This window comes from Temnothorax americanus, unplaced genomic scaffold, assembly GCF_048541705.1.
Source record: "Temnothorax americanus isolate GAGA-0224 unplaced genomic scaffold, ASM4854170v1 Scaffold150, whole genome shotgun sequence".
Lineage (NCBI taxonomy): Eukaryota > Metazoa > Arthropoda > Insecta > Hymenoptera > Formicidae > Temnothorax > Temnothorax americanus.
This window is the reverse complement of record NW_027509287.1, coordinates 207,415-224,389: the sequence shown is the minus strand read 5'-3', so window position 1 is coordinate 224,389 and position 16,975 is coordinate 207,415. Positions and strand designations below refer to the sequence as shown.

The 16,975-nt window shown below is 37.3% G+C and overlaps 4 protein-coding genes across 5 annotated transcripts; 2 read left to right on the top strand and 2 right to left on the bottom strand.

The window, feature by feature from the left end:
• The first annotated feature begins 1,511 nt into the window (after window positions 1-1,511).
• On the top strand, window positions 1,512-5,052 carry LOC143895296 (putative ATP-dependent RNA helicase DDX10). Its single transcript, XM_077402338.1, has 12 exons — window positions 1,512-1,723; window positions 1,803-1,994; window positions 2,060-2,332; window positions 2,421-2,542; window positions 2,618-2,819; window positions 2,886-3,048; window positions 3,202-3,385; window positions 3,462-3,638; window positions 3,728-3,960; window positions 4,066-4,259; window positions 4,435-4,829; window positions 4,911-5,052. Exons 1-12 carry the CDS (start codon window positions 1,625-1,627, stop codon window positions 5,032-5,034), a joined length of 2,358 nt encoding a protein of 785 aa, XP_077258464.1. The 5' UTR covers window positions 1,512-1,624; the 3' UTR covers window positions 5,035-5,052.
• A 1-nt stretch (window position 5,053) lies between these two features.
• Window positions 5,054-7,629, bottom strand: Idh3g (Isocitrate dehydrogenase (NAD(+)) 3 non-catalytic subunit gamma). The gene is made up of 3 exons (XM_077402344.1): window positions 7,470-7,629; window positions 7,154-7,386; window positions 5,054-6,679 (listed from the first exon to the last, which is right to left on the bottom strand). Exons 2-3 carry the CDS (start codon window positions 7,367-7,369, stop codon window positions 5,741-5,743), a joined length of 1,155 nt encoding a protein of 384 aa, XP_077258470.1. The 5' UTR covers window positions 7,370-7,386; window positions 7,470-7,629; the 3' UTR covers window positions 5,054-5,740.
• Window positions 7,630-8,027: 398 nt separating this feature from the next.
• On the top strand, window positions 8,028-11,485 carry Mulk (acylglycerol kinase-like protein Mulk). Of its 2 annotated transcripts, XM_077402341.1 has the most exons (9): window positions 8,028-8,230; window positions 8,353-8,475; window positions 8,686-8,805; window positions 8,884-9,274; window positions 9,347-9,462; window positions 9,545-9,735; window positions 10,016-10,153; window positions 10,317-10,435; window positions 11,266-11,485. In XM_077402341.1, the coding sequence occupies exons 2-9, from the start codon at window positions 8,366-8,368 to the stop codon at window positions 11,377-11,379; spliced, it is 1,299 nt and encodes a 432-aa protein (XP_077258467.1). In that variant the 5' UTR covers window positions 8,028-8,230; window positions 8,353-8,365; the 3' UTR covers window positions 11,380-11,485. The 2 variants fall into 2 exon arrangements, with proteins under 2 accessions (XP_077258467.1, XP_077258468.1); XM_077402342.1 differs by lacking the exon at window positions 8,028-8,230 and having other exon boundaries at window positions 8,373-8,459.
• Window positions 11,370-16,412, bottom strand: L(2)dtl (WD40 domain-containing protein denticleless). The gene is made up of 8 exons (XM_077402340.1): window positions 16,237-16,412; window positions 15,559-15,803; window positions 15,293-15,473; window positions 14,870-15,095; window positions 14,598-14,803; window positions 13,558-13,760; window positions 13,012-13,234; window positions 11,370-12,795 (listed from the first exon to the last, which is right to left on the bottom strand). The coding sequence occupies exons 1-8, from the start codon at window positions 16,277-16,279 to the stop codon at window positions 12,167-12,169; spliced, it is 1,956 nt and encodes a 651-aa protein (XP_077258466.1). The 5' UTR covers window positions 16,280-16,412; the 3' UTR covers window positions 11,370-12,166.
• Window positions 16,413-16,975: the final 563 nt, after the last annotated feature.

Genomic DNA, 16,975 nt, shown 5'->3' with positions numbered 1-16,975 from the left:
CAAAACTGAATAAAAATCTTAATTTTTAATATCATTATGTTATAATAATTAAGATTTTTATTCAGTTTGTTATCTATACTGTTCATCAGCTGCGTTACCCGCCTCTACTCTGATGCTAAGAGACTGAGTGTAATAAATCAATACTATATAAATTTAATATTTATTGCATTTGTGTTATAGAAGTTATTGTTTTACCCCATCAAGAATGGATCGATAGATCCTTTGAAATAGTTTTACATCATTTATTTACATTACAAGAAAAAAATTATTTGAGGTGCAAGAGATGCAGTAAATTGCCAAGTCTAATAAGTACCCGCGTCAATATATACTATGTATACTAATTCACATTCTCAATTGTGCTACTGTTATTATTTGTCATCAGACAATTATAAACATACACATAATAATTAGATAGATATTATATATATATATATACGCATGTGTGCATAAGAATATATGTAATTTATAAAAAGCGGGTGCTTATCAGCCTTGATACGTTACTGCCTTCTGCTACGCGGACGGCCAGAAAGCATTTTCAGGTTCAGGCCGTATTGCTAAAGAATCCAAGACGCGGCAACGCCGCGCGGCGTTGCCGCGTCTATAGCATATGTCTCTCTACCGTGCGTCCGTGTGAGCAATTCAGTGGTGTGTGTACGTGTACGGACATACACCACTTCATAGAACCTGAAATTAGTTGGTAACACTGAAACCGGAGTTTCGCGTTGTCACCACGCGAGGTCTCCAATATCAGTTCGGCCTTTGCTTTTAGTTGACAGAGTTGACATTACCGACGTCGAGGAAGTTCGGCCTTAGCTTTAGCATCCCCTTAAGCTCCCTGTATCATATATCTATCCCGGTTCAATTGCTGTGTAGGAACCAGACAATTGAGACCATGAAGTAAAGTATACTACTTCATACTTCATGATTGAGACCATGGTTATTACACCATGATTGCTGCGTGCGCCATCGCGCCATCTCTCACAAGGTCCATGAACTACTGCTGTGACATGATTGCTGCTCTGCGTGAATATTTTTGTGAAAAATATACACGATCGTTTCAAAGCTCTCATTTTTATTCCAGGTTTTCAATCTCAATTTCAAAGGTACGTTATTGTTTGTGCACGTCTTCTCAAGGGTGGGAAAGTTTAATTTCGTACATATTACTTATACAACTGTTTATATTAAAAAATAAGGTTATGAGGTGACAACATTTAAAAATTTTTTTCAATTATTACTAATTATTTGACAATTCCACCCTTCATTAGTACCTCTACTTTACTCCTGTAAAAGGATTTTGCGATCTGTAAAGCCGTTTCAAAATGAGACCTTTGAAATGTAATTGTCGGTAATTTGGACGGCTTTAGCATTCCCTGACGAACTCAACAGTTGTGTCTGCTGAACGCGGCCATTTTATCGGCAGTGTCGGAAAAAGAACGTGGCTACGTAGTACCAATTTCGAAAATGGACGTACTGGCGGTAGTGTGCTTCTCTCTGGAAACTGGAAACGTGTGTTGAAATTGAAACTGTTGAATGAGATAAACACGTGGAGTTGCCGAGAACACAGATTAGAGTTTCGGACGGAATAAAATAACATTTACAGTTCACAGTGAATGAAGAAAAATAAATGACTATGGCTAACAAGAAGAAAGTAAAGGCTTATGTAAAGAAGAAACGCACGCCGGAGAGTAAAATAATCGAGGGGTTACGGTCCAAGTACAACACTGTAAATATATATAATAATCTCGATTATGTCGTATAACAATGCAAAGGGGAATGAAACTAATCACAATGCGAAATTGTAGATAGACGTTACGAAAGCAACCAAGTTCAACGACCTCCCTCTATCGCGACCTACTCTGAAGGGTTTAATGGAGAACGACTACGTTGAGATGACGGATATTCAGAGGCAGAGCATTGGCTTGGCTTTGCAGGGCAACGATATCTTGGGGGCTGCGAAAACCGGCAGCGGCAAGACGCTGGCATTTCTCATTCCGGTGTGAACCTTTATGAACCTTGCAGCCCTAGCCGACTATGATGTATGATTGACAAATCGTTTCAGGTATTGGAAATTTTGTATTGCAAACAATGGACAAGATTGGATGGCCTAGGCGCATTAATTATTACGCCAACGAGAGAGCTGGCGTATCAGATATACGAGACGTTGCGGAAAGTGGGTCACTACCACGATATTTCAGCGGGCTTGGTCATAGGGGGGAAGGATTTGAAATTCGAGAAGAAACGTATGGACCAGTGCAATGTAGTTATATGTACACCGGGACGTTTGCTCCAGCATATGGACGAGAATCCATTATTCAATTGTGTAAATATGCAGGTAATTTGTTAAATAACATTTTCTTGCTCCTGATTAAATAAATTACATGCTTTTGAAGGAAGAAAGGTTAATTGAGATATGATTGTAGATATTAGTGTTGGATGAAGCAGATCGTTGCTTAGATATGGGTTTTGAGAAGACCATGAATTCCATTATTGAAAACTTGCCCCTTGAAAGGAAGACTTTGCTCTTTTCAGCGACTCAGACAAAGTACGTAATGAAAGATAAATTGTGCAGAATTTTATCTTGCGATGTTATTGAGTGTCTTTCATATATTTTTGTTAGATCTGTGAAAGATCTGGCGAGGTTAAGTCTCAAAGACCCGTTGTACGTGTCTGTGCACGAGCATTCTGCACACACCACGCCGGAGAACCTGCAACAAAGTTACATTGTATGTTCCTTGGAAGATAAATTGGCAATGCTGTGGTCCTTCATAAGAAATCATACAAAGCAGAAGATTATCGTGTTCTTTTCCAGCTGCAAACAAGTAATTTTTTTTTTTATCAGCAACTAATTGTCATAGACTGATGTAATCTTGTCAAATTGATTTTAGGTGAAATACGTGTATGAAGCGTTTTGTCGATTGCGGCCGGGGGTCAGTTTATTAGCTCTTTACGGCACTCTTCATCAACTGAGAAGAATAAGTATTTACGAGTCATTTTGCAAGAAGCAGCACGCTGTTTTATTCGCGACTGATATTGCCGCTCGCGGATTAGGTAAAGTCTTGCTCTACGAAATATTGTTTAAAAGATTTATTATTCAAATTTTTGTACCAAAGAATTTCTTGTCACGTTGAAAACTATATAAAATTTCCTCGTTTTATTTTATAATTTTATTAACTATAAACTATAATAACTATAATTTTATAGACTTTCCTGCTGTAAATTGGGTGATTCAAATGGACTGTCCGGAAGACGTCAATGCCTACATACACAGAGCAGGCAGAACCGCCAGGTTTAAAAGTGGTGGTGAATCTCTCTTAGTTTTGTTACCGTCTGAAGAAGCGATAATTGAGAGACTTCAGCAACGTAAAATCCCAATAAATATGATAAAGTAAGGTCTTCTGTATGTATATGTAAGTTTTGCTCTAATGTACTTACATTCGTTACTCATCTATCCCTATACGTAGAATCAATCCAAACAAGCTGCAGTCGCCACATCGTAAACTCGAAGCTTTATTGGCGCGAGATGTGGCATTGAAAGAAACAGCCCAGAGAGCGTTTGTATCGTACGTCAAATCGGTTTTTCTAATGAAGGATAAAGAGATCTTCAATGTGCATGCTTTAAACACGGACGCATATGCCAAGTAAGCACAAGAAGTCGGTCATCGTCGAACATGAATTATTGTATGTATAATGTATTTAATATTTTTTCATAGTAGAATTTTTTTTACAGATCGTTAGGTTTAGCCATACCTCCGAGAATCCGATTCTTACAAAGAATGCAGAAGAAAATGTCGAATAATAACGTTAAAACTGAAAAAGAAATAGATCAAATTTCAACTAATTCGGCAGACAACAGCGAACAAGAAGATAGCGAGGATAACTCTGACAAAAATGAAATTCTCGATAATAAAAATAATGAAAGAAGAATAGTCAAAAAGGAAAATACTGCTGCTCTTCAGTTTGGTAAGAAAATCAAAAGAATCGCTTTTATATTCAATTATTGGTTCCTTATTACTTATTCCTTATAAAAAGATCACGTTTAACTATGTGTAATCATGCCTTTTTTAGATGATAGTGACGACGAAGATATATTAACTATAAAGAGAAAAAATATAGATATTGATGATATTCCAGTAACAGAGAATGAGGACAAAAAGACTTCGACGAAAAAGAAATCTGTTACAAAGGTCGCATTGGCAAAAAAAATTCTCAAAAAGAAGATTATACCTAATAAGAAGATTATATTTGATGATGAGGGACAAGTAAGAATTATATTACGCATCAATATAAACTACTTACGATTTATGTAATCTTATACAGTTTTAAGAGATTAGTAAAATTCAGAACATATATTTATCTAAACTAATCGTTTCTTCTCGAGTTTAACAGTTATTCGATTATTTACCTGCTTGCTTATACAAAATATCCATGTTTCAGGAATTAGTCGATCCTACCAAAACAAAAATGTCAGAATTAGCACGGCAGTACGAGAATGAAGTTGATTCTGGTATTAATATCGAAATGGCCAAGCAAATTTTGCGCGAAGAGGACCAGTACGATAAACAAAGATTCAGAGAAAAAATTAAAGAAAGACACAGAGAGGAGAAGAGGAAATTGAAGGTTGCTAAAAAGGGAGGAACGAATGATAAAGGAGACGAAGATGCTGACGATGATTACGGTAGCGAAAGTGAAGCTGGTGAAGGTCCAGATATCTCATGGTTACCCGATCCAGATAAGATATATAGCAAGCAACAAAATCAAGACGAAGAAATATCAACTGCCAACGAATCTGAAGAAGATGAAGAATCTGAGGAGGAAAGCATAGTTCACAGGTAAAAACCATGTAATTTGTATCTATGAATAACGAATGATTATGGAAAACTCAATTGAAAACTTTAACGTCTTTGTTATAGGCCATCCAAAAGAAAATTAATAACGCAAGAGGAGTACAAGGGGCTCAAGAAGAAACAAAAGGTATCCTATGTTGACGATCTACAAGCCGACGAGGAATTAGCGTTACAATTAATACAGAGTTAGCACCAAGTGCATATTTAGATAAATGTAAATTTATACATTTTATTTATGAACGCGGCGGTATGTACACTTTACAATATAACGATTTTTTTTATCTTAAAAGTAAAGTGTAATTTTACATCTTGTGTCATGATATTAATTCAACTAAATAAAATTGTACTAAGGCGGCATACGAAAATATTTGTCAGCTTAATAAATTATGATCGTACCTTTCTTACGCACACAAATACCAGTGAGTATTCTTTTAATGGTAAGGTTGTAACGAGTACTTCACATTTCATACAAGTTACTCTCCCAGTGATAATATTTGGTAAATTCATCTATAGGAACTGCTATTACTTACAATGTACAGCAAATATTTTATAAAATTCCGATTATTGAACAAGTAGTATATTACAGAACGCATGTTTCAATGTTTGTGATCTATAGCAAAGCCAAAAACCGCCGAATTATCCAAGAACAATGATTTGAGAGAAATATTTCGCAGTTTTCGAGCCAATAGACGAAATCTCGTTACCGCATATTGTCGGAACGTTCCTTATCTTGCAATTGACAATTGACTAACTAGCTTATCGTATATATATTCTTTAGTAATACGTTATCTCACTAAAAATCACACAAGATTCTTGGTATATGTACTTCAAACTCGCCACTTTCTACGGGCAGCTGCTACAAGAGATTTCGGCTAAGATAATAATTTTCAGTCTTCTTAAGCGGTCGCGATTTTGATGTGCTTGAGAATATTGTCGACGACCTCTCTGCTCGTCGCGGTGCCGCCGAGATCGCGAGTATGCACCCCTTCATTAATGGTCTTGTTAATTGCGTTCTGAATGACGGTGGCGTGATGCTTGTTCCCCAGATGACGCAACATGTCGACCGCGGCGTTCAGCATCGCGATGGGATTCGCAATATTCTTGCCGGCGATGCTGGTCCCGGTGTTACGAGTGCCCGGCTCGAAGATCGTGTAATGATCGCCGTAGTTCTTGCCGGCTAACAGACCAGCGCCGCCCAACAAGCCGCACACCACGTTCGACACGATGGCGCCGTACAGATTGGTCGTCAACACGACGTCGAACTGGTGCGGATTCGATACGAGTTGCATGCAACAATTGTCGATAATCATATCGTTGTGGATGATATCCGGATAATCCTTGGCGACCCTTCGCGAGATCTCCAAGAAAAGCCCATCCGACAGCTTCATGATGTTCGCCTTGTGGACCGTCGTGACTTTCTTGCGGCCGTTCCTCTTGGCGTACTCGAACGCGTAGCGAGCGACGCGTTCCGAGTTGGAATTCGTGATAATCTTCATGCTCTCGATCACACCGCTGACGCTCTCGTGCTCCAACATGGAGTACTCGCCCTCGGTGTTCTGCCTCACGATAACGATATCGATATTCTTCTGACGCGAGTTCACGCCTGGATAAGAGACGCAGTGCAGCACGTTCACGTAAAGGTCAAGCTCATTTCGCAGAGCGACATTTCGAGAGCGGACGTCAGTCTCCGTACTGCGCGTTTCTATGTTTCCCTTCAGGGCCACTCCGTTCCTGCGTATCGATGTAATTGCATAATCCAGATCGACATTGTCGTCCGCGTTGGGGTCAATCTCAACATCCTCAAAGTCCACCGGTACGCCAGCGTATTTAAAAACCTAAAGCAAGTAAATCATAAATTTTACTCCAATATCTTTAGGTAGAAGGTTTAAGCCCCTTGCACAATGCTAGGCGATAGCGATAGCAACAAAATTTTTAGCCTATCGGAAGCAGTGTATCAATGCTGTAGCTTTGTCGATAATTGTGTCGCTATCGCCTAGCATTGTGTAAGGGGCTTAGGAATGTAATCGCTTTAAATAGAAAGTTTAAGCTCCATTAGCTTAAGGTAGAAGGTTTAGACTTCAATAGTTTTAGATAGAAGGTTTAAGCTCCAATAGCTTAAGGTAGAAGGTTCAAGTTCCAATAGCTTTAGATAGAAGATTTAGGCTCCAATAGCTTTAGATAGAGGGTTTAGGTTCAGGTAGGTTTAGTCTCCAATAGATTTAGATAGGTTGACGAGAAATTGCGCATCTTTTATCTAATGATTCTTATATTGGTAAAAACCATAAAATTCAAGGAGAACGTCTATGTACCTCCTTTACATAACCCATCAACTCGGGTCCGATGCCAGCTCCGGGCAGCATAGTGACGGTGTGCCTTCCACCATAATGGGCCTTTGGTATGGGCATAACCTTCTTTATACTGGGAGTCTTGTGCTGGATGTCGAAGGCGGACAGAGAGGCGCATCGATGGCTCTGGAATATTATGGGCTTGGGTTTCAGGTACCTAAGGACCGAGCGGGCAGCCATCTCGCCGTATTATTTCGCTGTAAACATAACGAAAATCAATCCTTCGATCGCTTTCGAGTCTCGAGTGATCGCTCAACATGCATCATTACCCAATACGTACCGTTATTCTCGTGAGTGCTATTTTAACGACACCCTCGACCTCGACGCACCACGACCAACAACGACGCACTCGAGAGACCTTGCCTTGCCAGCACCCAGCACCACGCTAAACTCACCCCCACACCACACCGCATTACCTACAGACTGCTACAAGTGCTACAGACTACGGAGCACGGAGCACGGAGCCGGGAGCAGTCGGGCGACTCGGACGGAGCACGACGCACGCAATTCAGGGTGCTATTTTCATAGGAGCGTTTCGATTGACTACAGCCATTCATAATGGCCGGTGCTTGGAATTTTTCCATTGAATCACCAATCAGAACGTATTTTAAAGCAAACGTGATGGAAAGATCGTAGGACTAATAAACGAGCAGCAAGTAAGGATGTCCACAAATAATATGATTTAATTATCTAATTAAAAGAATAAGTTAACGGAACATCTTGAACACAGATTATCTCTTTTTTCACGTTTCCACCCTAGGGGAGAAAAGATTCATGATTGACCCCTCGACCCCACATTTTTCAACTATCGCTATCTAGAGAGGCTGCGATCCACTTGACGCTACAAATGCTTTGGAGCGTTCTTCTTCTCCTTCTTTCTTCATTGAAAGAAAAGAGAAGAGGAATGCTTCGAAGCATTTGTAGCGTCAAGTGGACCGCAGCTAGAATCATCAAAGTACAACTACTTTTAATTCGAGAACGAATCGGAGGACTTGGACCAATTTCTAGCATCGGATCGTGTATACAAGGCTACAAGGATCGGTATGAATCTAGTAATTAGTACGAAAAAATAGGACGTGGCGCATTTTTTCATTCGAGCTTTCTACTGTTCTACAACAGCGAGAGCAGCTAGCTTCAAATCTCAATTCTCAAATGGTTTTCAGAATTTAATTGACAATGGCCAAGGTATTAACTCTGCTGAAGACGATACGAAATAATTGGAAGAAATCCATGGTGGGAGCCGCGGCGTTCTCCTACGGAGTATCATACGGTAAACAAGCGTACGAGTGAGTAACCATGGGGAACATAACCTCGAAGTCTTTAAATTCATGTAATACACATTTTTACATGCAATGTTTTGTATGCATGCTCGCTCGTGACGAAAAAAATATTTTACAGTGAACAATGCATCATTTAAAAATGATGCTTTAACCAATAGATGCTTTGAATACATTTATAATTTTTTTTATGTTATTGAATTTTTGTATCATATCTAGTACGGAGCAATTAATGCGCCAGTGTTGCGAAGACGTAGCTAGATACGGAGACACCTCTTGCCCTACGAACATCAAGCCTCGTCATGTGACCGTTATTTTAAATTCAGCTGCTAAGAAAAGGTTGTCGCTAGAACTTCAATGCTGGCACGAAAAGCCAAAATTGTTTTTTTGCTGATTATCTTGTTTCTTCTTCTCCAGAAAAGCTAAAAAATTATTCCAGAAGTACTGCGAGCCTCTATTGCATTTGGCCGGCATCTCGATAACTGTCATCGACACACAATCAGGAAGCCATGCTCGTAATGCAATAATGAATCTGGAAACACCTACCGATGCTATTATTGTAGCGGGAGGGGATGGTACCTTGTCGGACGTTGTAACTGGTTTGATGAGAAAGTACGAGCACAATCTTCATTTGGTCAGACAATGCCCTATTGGTGTTTTACCATTGGGAAGCACAAATACAATCGCGAGCATGTTTTATCAAAGATACGAAGATTTAATCGACATACACCGCATGATCGATGCGACAATGGCAATTATTAACAATAATCTTAAATTGATAGATACTATTGAAATCAAATTACTTAACGTACGTATTTTCATCGCATCCGTTTTGTTTGGCGTAGATCAAATTGCATTGAAGTAAAAATTTTAATTTAAGAACGATCCAGAAAATTCCATAAAGCCAGTTTATGCAGTTGGAGGTATAGAATGGGGAGCTTGGAGCGATACGCACGCGTGCATTGACAAATATTGGTACTGGGGTTCCTTACGCAAGTAAATCTCTTAATTTCTTTAAACAAGACTTTTCTCTATGTTTGTACTGTGTTTTATGTTCTATGTATTTGAATGCAAATAGGTATGCAGCTTATGTGTTCAGTGGTTACAAATCAAAGTTGAACTGGAAGTGCAATGCAGTAATGAAGTATACAAATCCTTGCAAAGGATGTTCACATTGTTATTCCAAAGATTTGTCTTACAATCAATCTGCGAATTCCAATAGAAGATGGTGGCATGCATTTCTGCCAAAAAGACAAACACTTGGTTCTGGTAAAAAAATTCTAAATCAAAGATTTCGAATCAACTATTCATAGAAGATGTTACTAAAATCAAAATAATAAAATAAAAAAGATAGAAATATGAATAAAATATTTGAAGAAATTTGAAGAATATATTTTATATATTAAAGTAAGAGGAAAAGTACCTACCAAAATTATTTTAGTAGCTTCTTGTGTATGTGTGTGCGCGTGTATGTATACATATCTACATATATCATTTTAACAGATAAAAGTGTATGATATTATATTATATGATATAACATATATTTCAGACAATCATATCGATTACAGTAAAGTAATGAATGAAGATTGCGGTTTATTTCATGAGATGCCTATTTCAACAACAGAACTATGCATAAAAACTGAAAATGTATCAGTTCAATCAGCGCCTTTATTAAAAATAGCTCTAGGTAATAACCACATTTCATAAATGTGTGTGTGTGTGTGTGTGTGTGTGTGTGTGTGTGTGTGTGTGTGTGCGCGCGCGCGCGCGTGTGTGTGTGTGTGTGTGTGTTATATTATTTAAATATTAGAAATATAACTAAAATTCGAAATACTCAATTTTATATTAAGGCCCAGAAAATATTAGTTATGCCACATTCGTTGAGAAAGGATGGAAACGAGAAAGGGACAATGAATTGCCAATAAATTCAATATTAGTTGCAAAATATATTGAATTATATCCTGAAACAGTAAGTCTTTTCTCTTCATAAATATTAATAAAACATTCTACATACTATATTTTAAAATACCGGGTGTTTAAAAAAAAGTGTCCTATATTTTGAGAACAGGTGGTACTCGTCAAAATAAATGCTGGTCCACAACCTTGCTTTGAAGAGTATTTAAGCTCTAAACCGTAAGAAATTGACCAATCACAATGGAATGTGAGGAGAATACTCGATTGTGATTGGTCAATTTCTTACGGCTTAGAGCTTAAATACCCTTTAAAGCAAGGTTGTAGACCAGACTAAGAAGATGTCCAGTAAACATGGATTCTAAATCAAATACCTGTTGAGATATGGACTAATCTTTTTATTGTATACTATAGGAGGTGTTCTATGTGGTTTTCATTCATTGTCATTTTAAATAAAAAAAAAATACACATTCCTACAATGTTTGTACGTCATCGATGGGTATTGAATATACCAAGGTCTTTAAATGATAAACATTGTTCTTTTCTCATATTAGTTGTTATTTCTGCAGTGCAGTAAGATTTGACCGTTAGTCATTATCATATCGACGACGTACAAACATTGTAGGAATATGTATTTTTTTTATTTAAAATGTGTGAAAATGAATTGAAACCACATAGAACTTCTCCTATAGTGCACAATAAAGATTGGTCCATATCTCAGGTATTTGATTTAGAACCCATACTGGACATTTTCTTCTTATTTTGATTACTACCTGCTTTTAAACTATGGGACTTTTTTTTAAACACCCTGTATATGTTAAAGAGTTTAATTACTTCATAGTCAATTATCAACTTTCAGAGATTTTAATAGAATTGATTTTATTTCAGACGAATGAAGATCAGATGTTTTATATTGACAACGAAGAATATGAGCTAAAGCCAATTCAAATGAAATTACTTCCACAGTCTGTAACAATTTTTTATCCCGGGTCAAATAGCTAATAATATTTATAATTATAAACAATTTTAATGCTCATGCCACAGTAGAAAAGGAATGAGAAAACAGACATTGTTGAACTAAATGTTATGTAAAAAAGTATTTTTTTTTTATAAAAAAAATAATTTATTGTCGGGTACAAAAAATATTTCAACTCTAACAATCGTTAACTTTTATACATTCATGCGTTAATGTAATTTCTAATAATTATACTAAAAATTTGTGTCAGATCATGTTTATCTTACAACTTAATTAAATTGTCTTAAATGTTAATCTTGAAAACTACGCAAGGTACGTAAGGTTATTGCGAGTAAACTTTAATATCTCCTATCAAATACTTCGTTTTGTAAATCAGCGCATAAACTCTTATCATTTTATAAACCAGTCTTTCCTTTTTCATCAAACGCGTTATATCTCATGAGTAAGTCTTAGTTATTTTATAATATTAGCAAATGGGATTTGAAGATCCTCCGCTCTTATATTATAAAATAAACAAACTAAAACCGAAGAAAATTTCAAGATTATATTCGTAAATATCCCTTCGGCAAATTACCAAATTCTATGTTTTCAAGAGGTAATTGATGGTAAATTATTGTTGTCCGAAGGAAATTCGCTGTATGAGTAGTTTAAATTATTTCATAATATTAGTAACCGGGATTTTAAGACTTTTCGCTTTTATATTATGAAATAAAAAACTGAAACAAAACCGAAAAGAATTTCATGATTCAATTCGTGAATACTCAATTCGCGAATTCTAACCAAATTCGAAACTAAATTTTACACTCATTAATTTCAAGATGTACTCGTTGGTGGTAAAGTATTATTATTTGAAGGTAAATCTTTTTCATTCTCTTTAATAATGGCCTCTTTATTAAAGAAGTTCAGTATAGAACTTTTTATTGTTTTTGTAACTTTTTGGGGCTCTGTCGATCGCGATCTGTTGGATCTTCGGCCAGGTGTTGATTGAGTCTTCGGACTGCTTGAAGTCGACGCAGTCTTCTTTTGTTCGTATTTCTCCTTCCTATATTTTGTTAACCAATCGACATTCTCCTTGTACTTCTGCGGTGATATTTCAAGTAAATGTGGCGCTGTACCATCCACCACGAAATTTGGCAAGTTAATTGTAGGTGAAAGGAAAACTTGTTCATTTCTGCTCGTGGATTGGCTCGTACTGGGTTCGTCCGAATTGTAGTCTCTAGTTGTAGTAGGGGTCTCGTTACTTGAACCAAATAGTCTTCGCATACCACGATTGTCCATATGAGGTCTTTTCGCAACCATCTCATGGTTTTCATAAATAGGTGATAAAATACATTTGAATTTTTCCTCAGATCTTGATCCTATCATCATTTGCAGGTAACTACGTTTGACAGAATTGTGCTTATTTTCATTATAATCTTCTTTACTAGATTCGGGAGTCGTAACTGTAGAATAAAAATATTTCCTTAAGAATAATGTATAATTTGTAACAAATTTTTAAAAGATTAGAAGAGAAAGCCTTTTTTTAAATGTCCAAGGTTAAAATCTCTTTGAAAAGATCGCTTTCTCTAAAGATGTTTTAAACTAAGATTTATTAAATTTATACTCAATCTTTTGTTTATTTACATAAACTTTGTAACAGCAATGTGTTGTATTCTTACCCGGGGTAAGGACAGGTGCTTTGTGTTCGTCCGAGCTTGGTGTAGTTTCTTGACAGGTATTCGAGTATCGAGAACTTGGGGTAGTTTCTATTTTAATTTTTTCTAAACAGTATCTTTCTACGACTTCAGCTTGACCGCGTATTATCACTTCTTTGTTATCTTCTTCGTCTTCGAGTCCGACTCTCCATATTTTGTGACAAGCATCGTCGGAGCAAGTCACTATCTGAAATTAATTCTCGGGATCAGATAAGTATTGAACTTTCTATAAACATCTAAATTATAATTCATATTTCTCAAGAATTATGTCAAGCAGCAAGATCTGAGATAGCATAAATGTGATTTTCAAAAATATTTTTATATGATAAGATAAGAAACTCTTGTTTATTTAGGGCCACTTCGATTTAGGACCAATCGCATTTTCTCATTTAAGCAGATTGGCAAATGCGATTGGTCATTTCCAATAGACTAAGTTCAACGATTAAGTTAATCAGAACTTGGTCGAAGTGGCCCTTAGCATTTATATAAATGAACAAAATAAAATGGAACCTTAGTTTCTCCCACGCTGCACCACGCAATGCAAGTCACTTCATCTGTGTGACCGGAAAGTTTAACTAGTGGTGTACCCGGTCTGTTAGTGTTCCAAATGTATGCAAGTTCATCGCTAGATCCACTGGCAAGATAACGACCATCAGAACTCAAACAGGTTTTTACGTAGTACGTACGATTTTGATGCCCATAATACTCCGCCACTGTAATAAAGATTTTTCCATAATTTAATTTCGTTAGAATTATAAACAAATGTATCGATATATATGTGAGTGGGGCACTTAAAGTGTTACAAGCTATTATCTCTGAAAAATATTGGTTTATTGGAAAAATCTTTTAGATAAAAGTTGGAGAGTTTGAAGGGAGCCAATAGACGATCTTATTAGATTTTGGATCCGGAATCCTTGGTTGGGTCCATTAGAGCCCAAGTTAAATTTTTCAAGTGAAAACCCCCATTTTTTATTATACTATCTTTTTCTACTAATTAATTTGCACAACTTTTGTCTAAAACATTTTTATATTTGTCTAATACTTTTTGAGATATTCAAGGAAAACTTGGTAACTTTACCAATATTTAGCCTTATGATATCTCGATAATCGTTTGTCGGAGGGGAGGTACAGGACTTTTTGATTTGATTTGGTCAAGAATATGCTGTTGCAAGAATACTTCAACTTTTTTAAATACTTGTGTATACATGAAAGCTCCAAGGACATGTTTGCACAAATATTTAAAAAAGTTGGGGTACTATATTGCAATTCTTGCATATTCTGCGCGCGCGCGCGCGCGCGCGCGCGCGCGCGCGCGCACACACACACACACACACACACACACACACACACACACACACACACACACACACACACACACACACACACACACACACACACACACACACACACACACACACACACACACACACACACACACACACACACACACACACACACACACACACACACACACACACACACACACACACACACACACACACACACACACACACACACACAACCACATTTTAAAGAAGAGGGATACTTACCCGGTTTATGATTATATGACGATACATTATAAGCGTATATAATATTATCCATGCAACTTGCGTATAATGTAATCCTGTTCGGGCATATTAACAACGAGGAGAAGCCGTTTCTGGTACTATTCCCGGAGTAATTCATTAGATGCTTAGCTATCGGCTCTTTCTTGTGGACAGTGTAATTCTTGCGCAAGTCCCACACTTTCAACATACTGAAACACAGAGGATGCATTACATTCTCTTGTGCCAACACGCGTAGGCGTGAAAGCGAGTCTTACCCATCACCCGCAGCGCACGAGATTAATGTAAAATCATCCTGAAACACTAAACCAGTAATACTTTGTGCTCGCGATGTTTGAGTGTGTGACTTTCGTCTCGTATTGCCTGTGCCACCGATACTGTGCGCATTGGCGATACAATTATCTGGCTTAGGTTGATCACTGTGATTAGCTCTGATGTCCCATATCATGATGAAGCCATCTCTAGCGCCTGTTGCAAAGATAGCTAAAATTTTAAAAGATTTTGAGATATTCTAAATTGCACGGCATTATAAGCAACGATTAAATTCATGCAGATTTAAGAAACATAAGAAATTAAATCATGCCAGTAAAAGAAAAAACAGTAATATTTTTTCATCTTTCATCTAAAAAATGAAAACAAAGAAATATATAATTCCTTAAGAGCGATATATATCCAGGTACCTTTATCATCATCACGAAAGACTGCTGTTTTTACGCTTCTCGTATGTGCGTGAAAATAATTAATTTGTTTTATCTCAGGCCTAGTAACATCCCATAAACGCGCTGAGTGGTCACCCGACGCTGTAACCAACTTCATTTCTCCAGGCATCCAGGCAATATCGAAGATCGCATTACAGTGTGCCTTGAAGAATATCAATATTTTCCATTAATACCTTTGCGCTCACACCGAGCTCGCTTGTTAAGTGGTAATCGAGATAAATGACAACCTGCGTTCCTTCCAATGGTAGATTGTATTTATCCTTGATCCTGGTATCTTGGAAAGCGACTTTCCCGTCCTCATTCGCCAAAGCAAGAATCTCCTCGTACCCCGGCGTGGTGCAGAAACGGCACGCAAACACTGGCGGTTCGGGATTGTAATCAGCTGCATTTGTGTTTGGAGTTATTCCATGATATACGTCATTGTAATAGCATTTTAGGCGATAAAGAGCGATGTCATAATCACATACCATTCCTGCATCAAGTATATCATTGTAGTTTATCATCAAAATTTGATAGAAGTAATTTATTCACTTTACATTTTTAATTAACTTTAATTAATTATATGACAAACTATTCTAACAATACTTCAATTGTCTATAGATATATAATGTATCATTCTAGATACAGTGTATCATTAATTTGAAGTAACATTGATTACATATTATGTTTTGTAATATTCCAATTACAAAATGTGCTATTGTAGATACATTTTGCAACCAGTAGGCATAATTAAAATTGAACAAAAATAATATCGATTGCAACGTTTTAACAACAATCTCAATCAAGTTAACAAAACCAATCTGACTGATTGTGAGTGCATTAATACAGCACAGATAATCTGTTCAAAAAGAACGTCCGTTTAAATCCCCCGTCAGACGTATGTGTATATGCGCGTATCTATTTACCGAATCCTCTCTCCCGTCGATCAATAGTGTTTGTTACATTCATTGTGCACTGACATTAATATAATTCGGAAAATAACGCTTCTAGAATCTACTACAGAGAATTGTTTACACGCGCGACAATGTACGCGGGAAATCTGTCAGATTTCTTGCAAATTGGGTTCACTTTTATGTAGCGGCTGCACACAGCGCTATGCAGCGCTATGGACCGTATCATCAACTAGCGTCGTCTACAATATGGCAGCAGGAGTATGCAGTAATGGAGGATTTAACTGCGTCCGATGTTCGACGTACGACGATCCGACATCCAATAGGAAATTTTTGTCTCTAATAATAAATTTTGTTATTGAATGTCGGATCGTCGTACGTCGAACATCGGACGTGATCGGACCCAATGTGAATCCTCCATAAGACGTATGCTATGTTTACGCGAGCATTACTTCTTAGTAACTTACGATAATTCCATCGCGTAAACGGGATTTTCCTTCGCGTAAACGGGATTTTGTAGTAACTTGCGATAATTTACTCCGCGTAAACGAGCGATATATCGTAAGTTACTACAGAAGTAACGCTCGCGTAAACGTAAAGGTGCGAATTCATGGGACGCTCGTTTCAGCGTATCGCGAAATCACGTGATTTCGCGCTGACGCTAGCGTCAAGCAAAGAAAGCTGGATTTTCTCAGCTTTAGCCAAAGCAGCGCGAAGACGCCGAAATTTTGACGCTGTTTTCCTTTTCATGAAT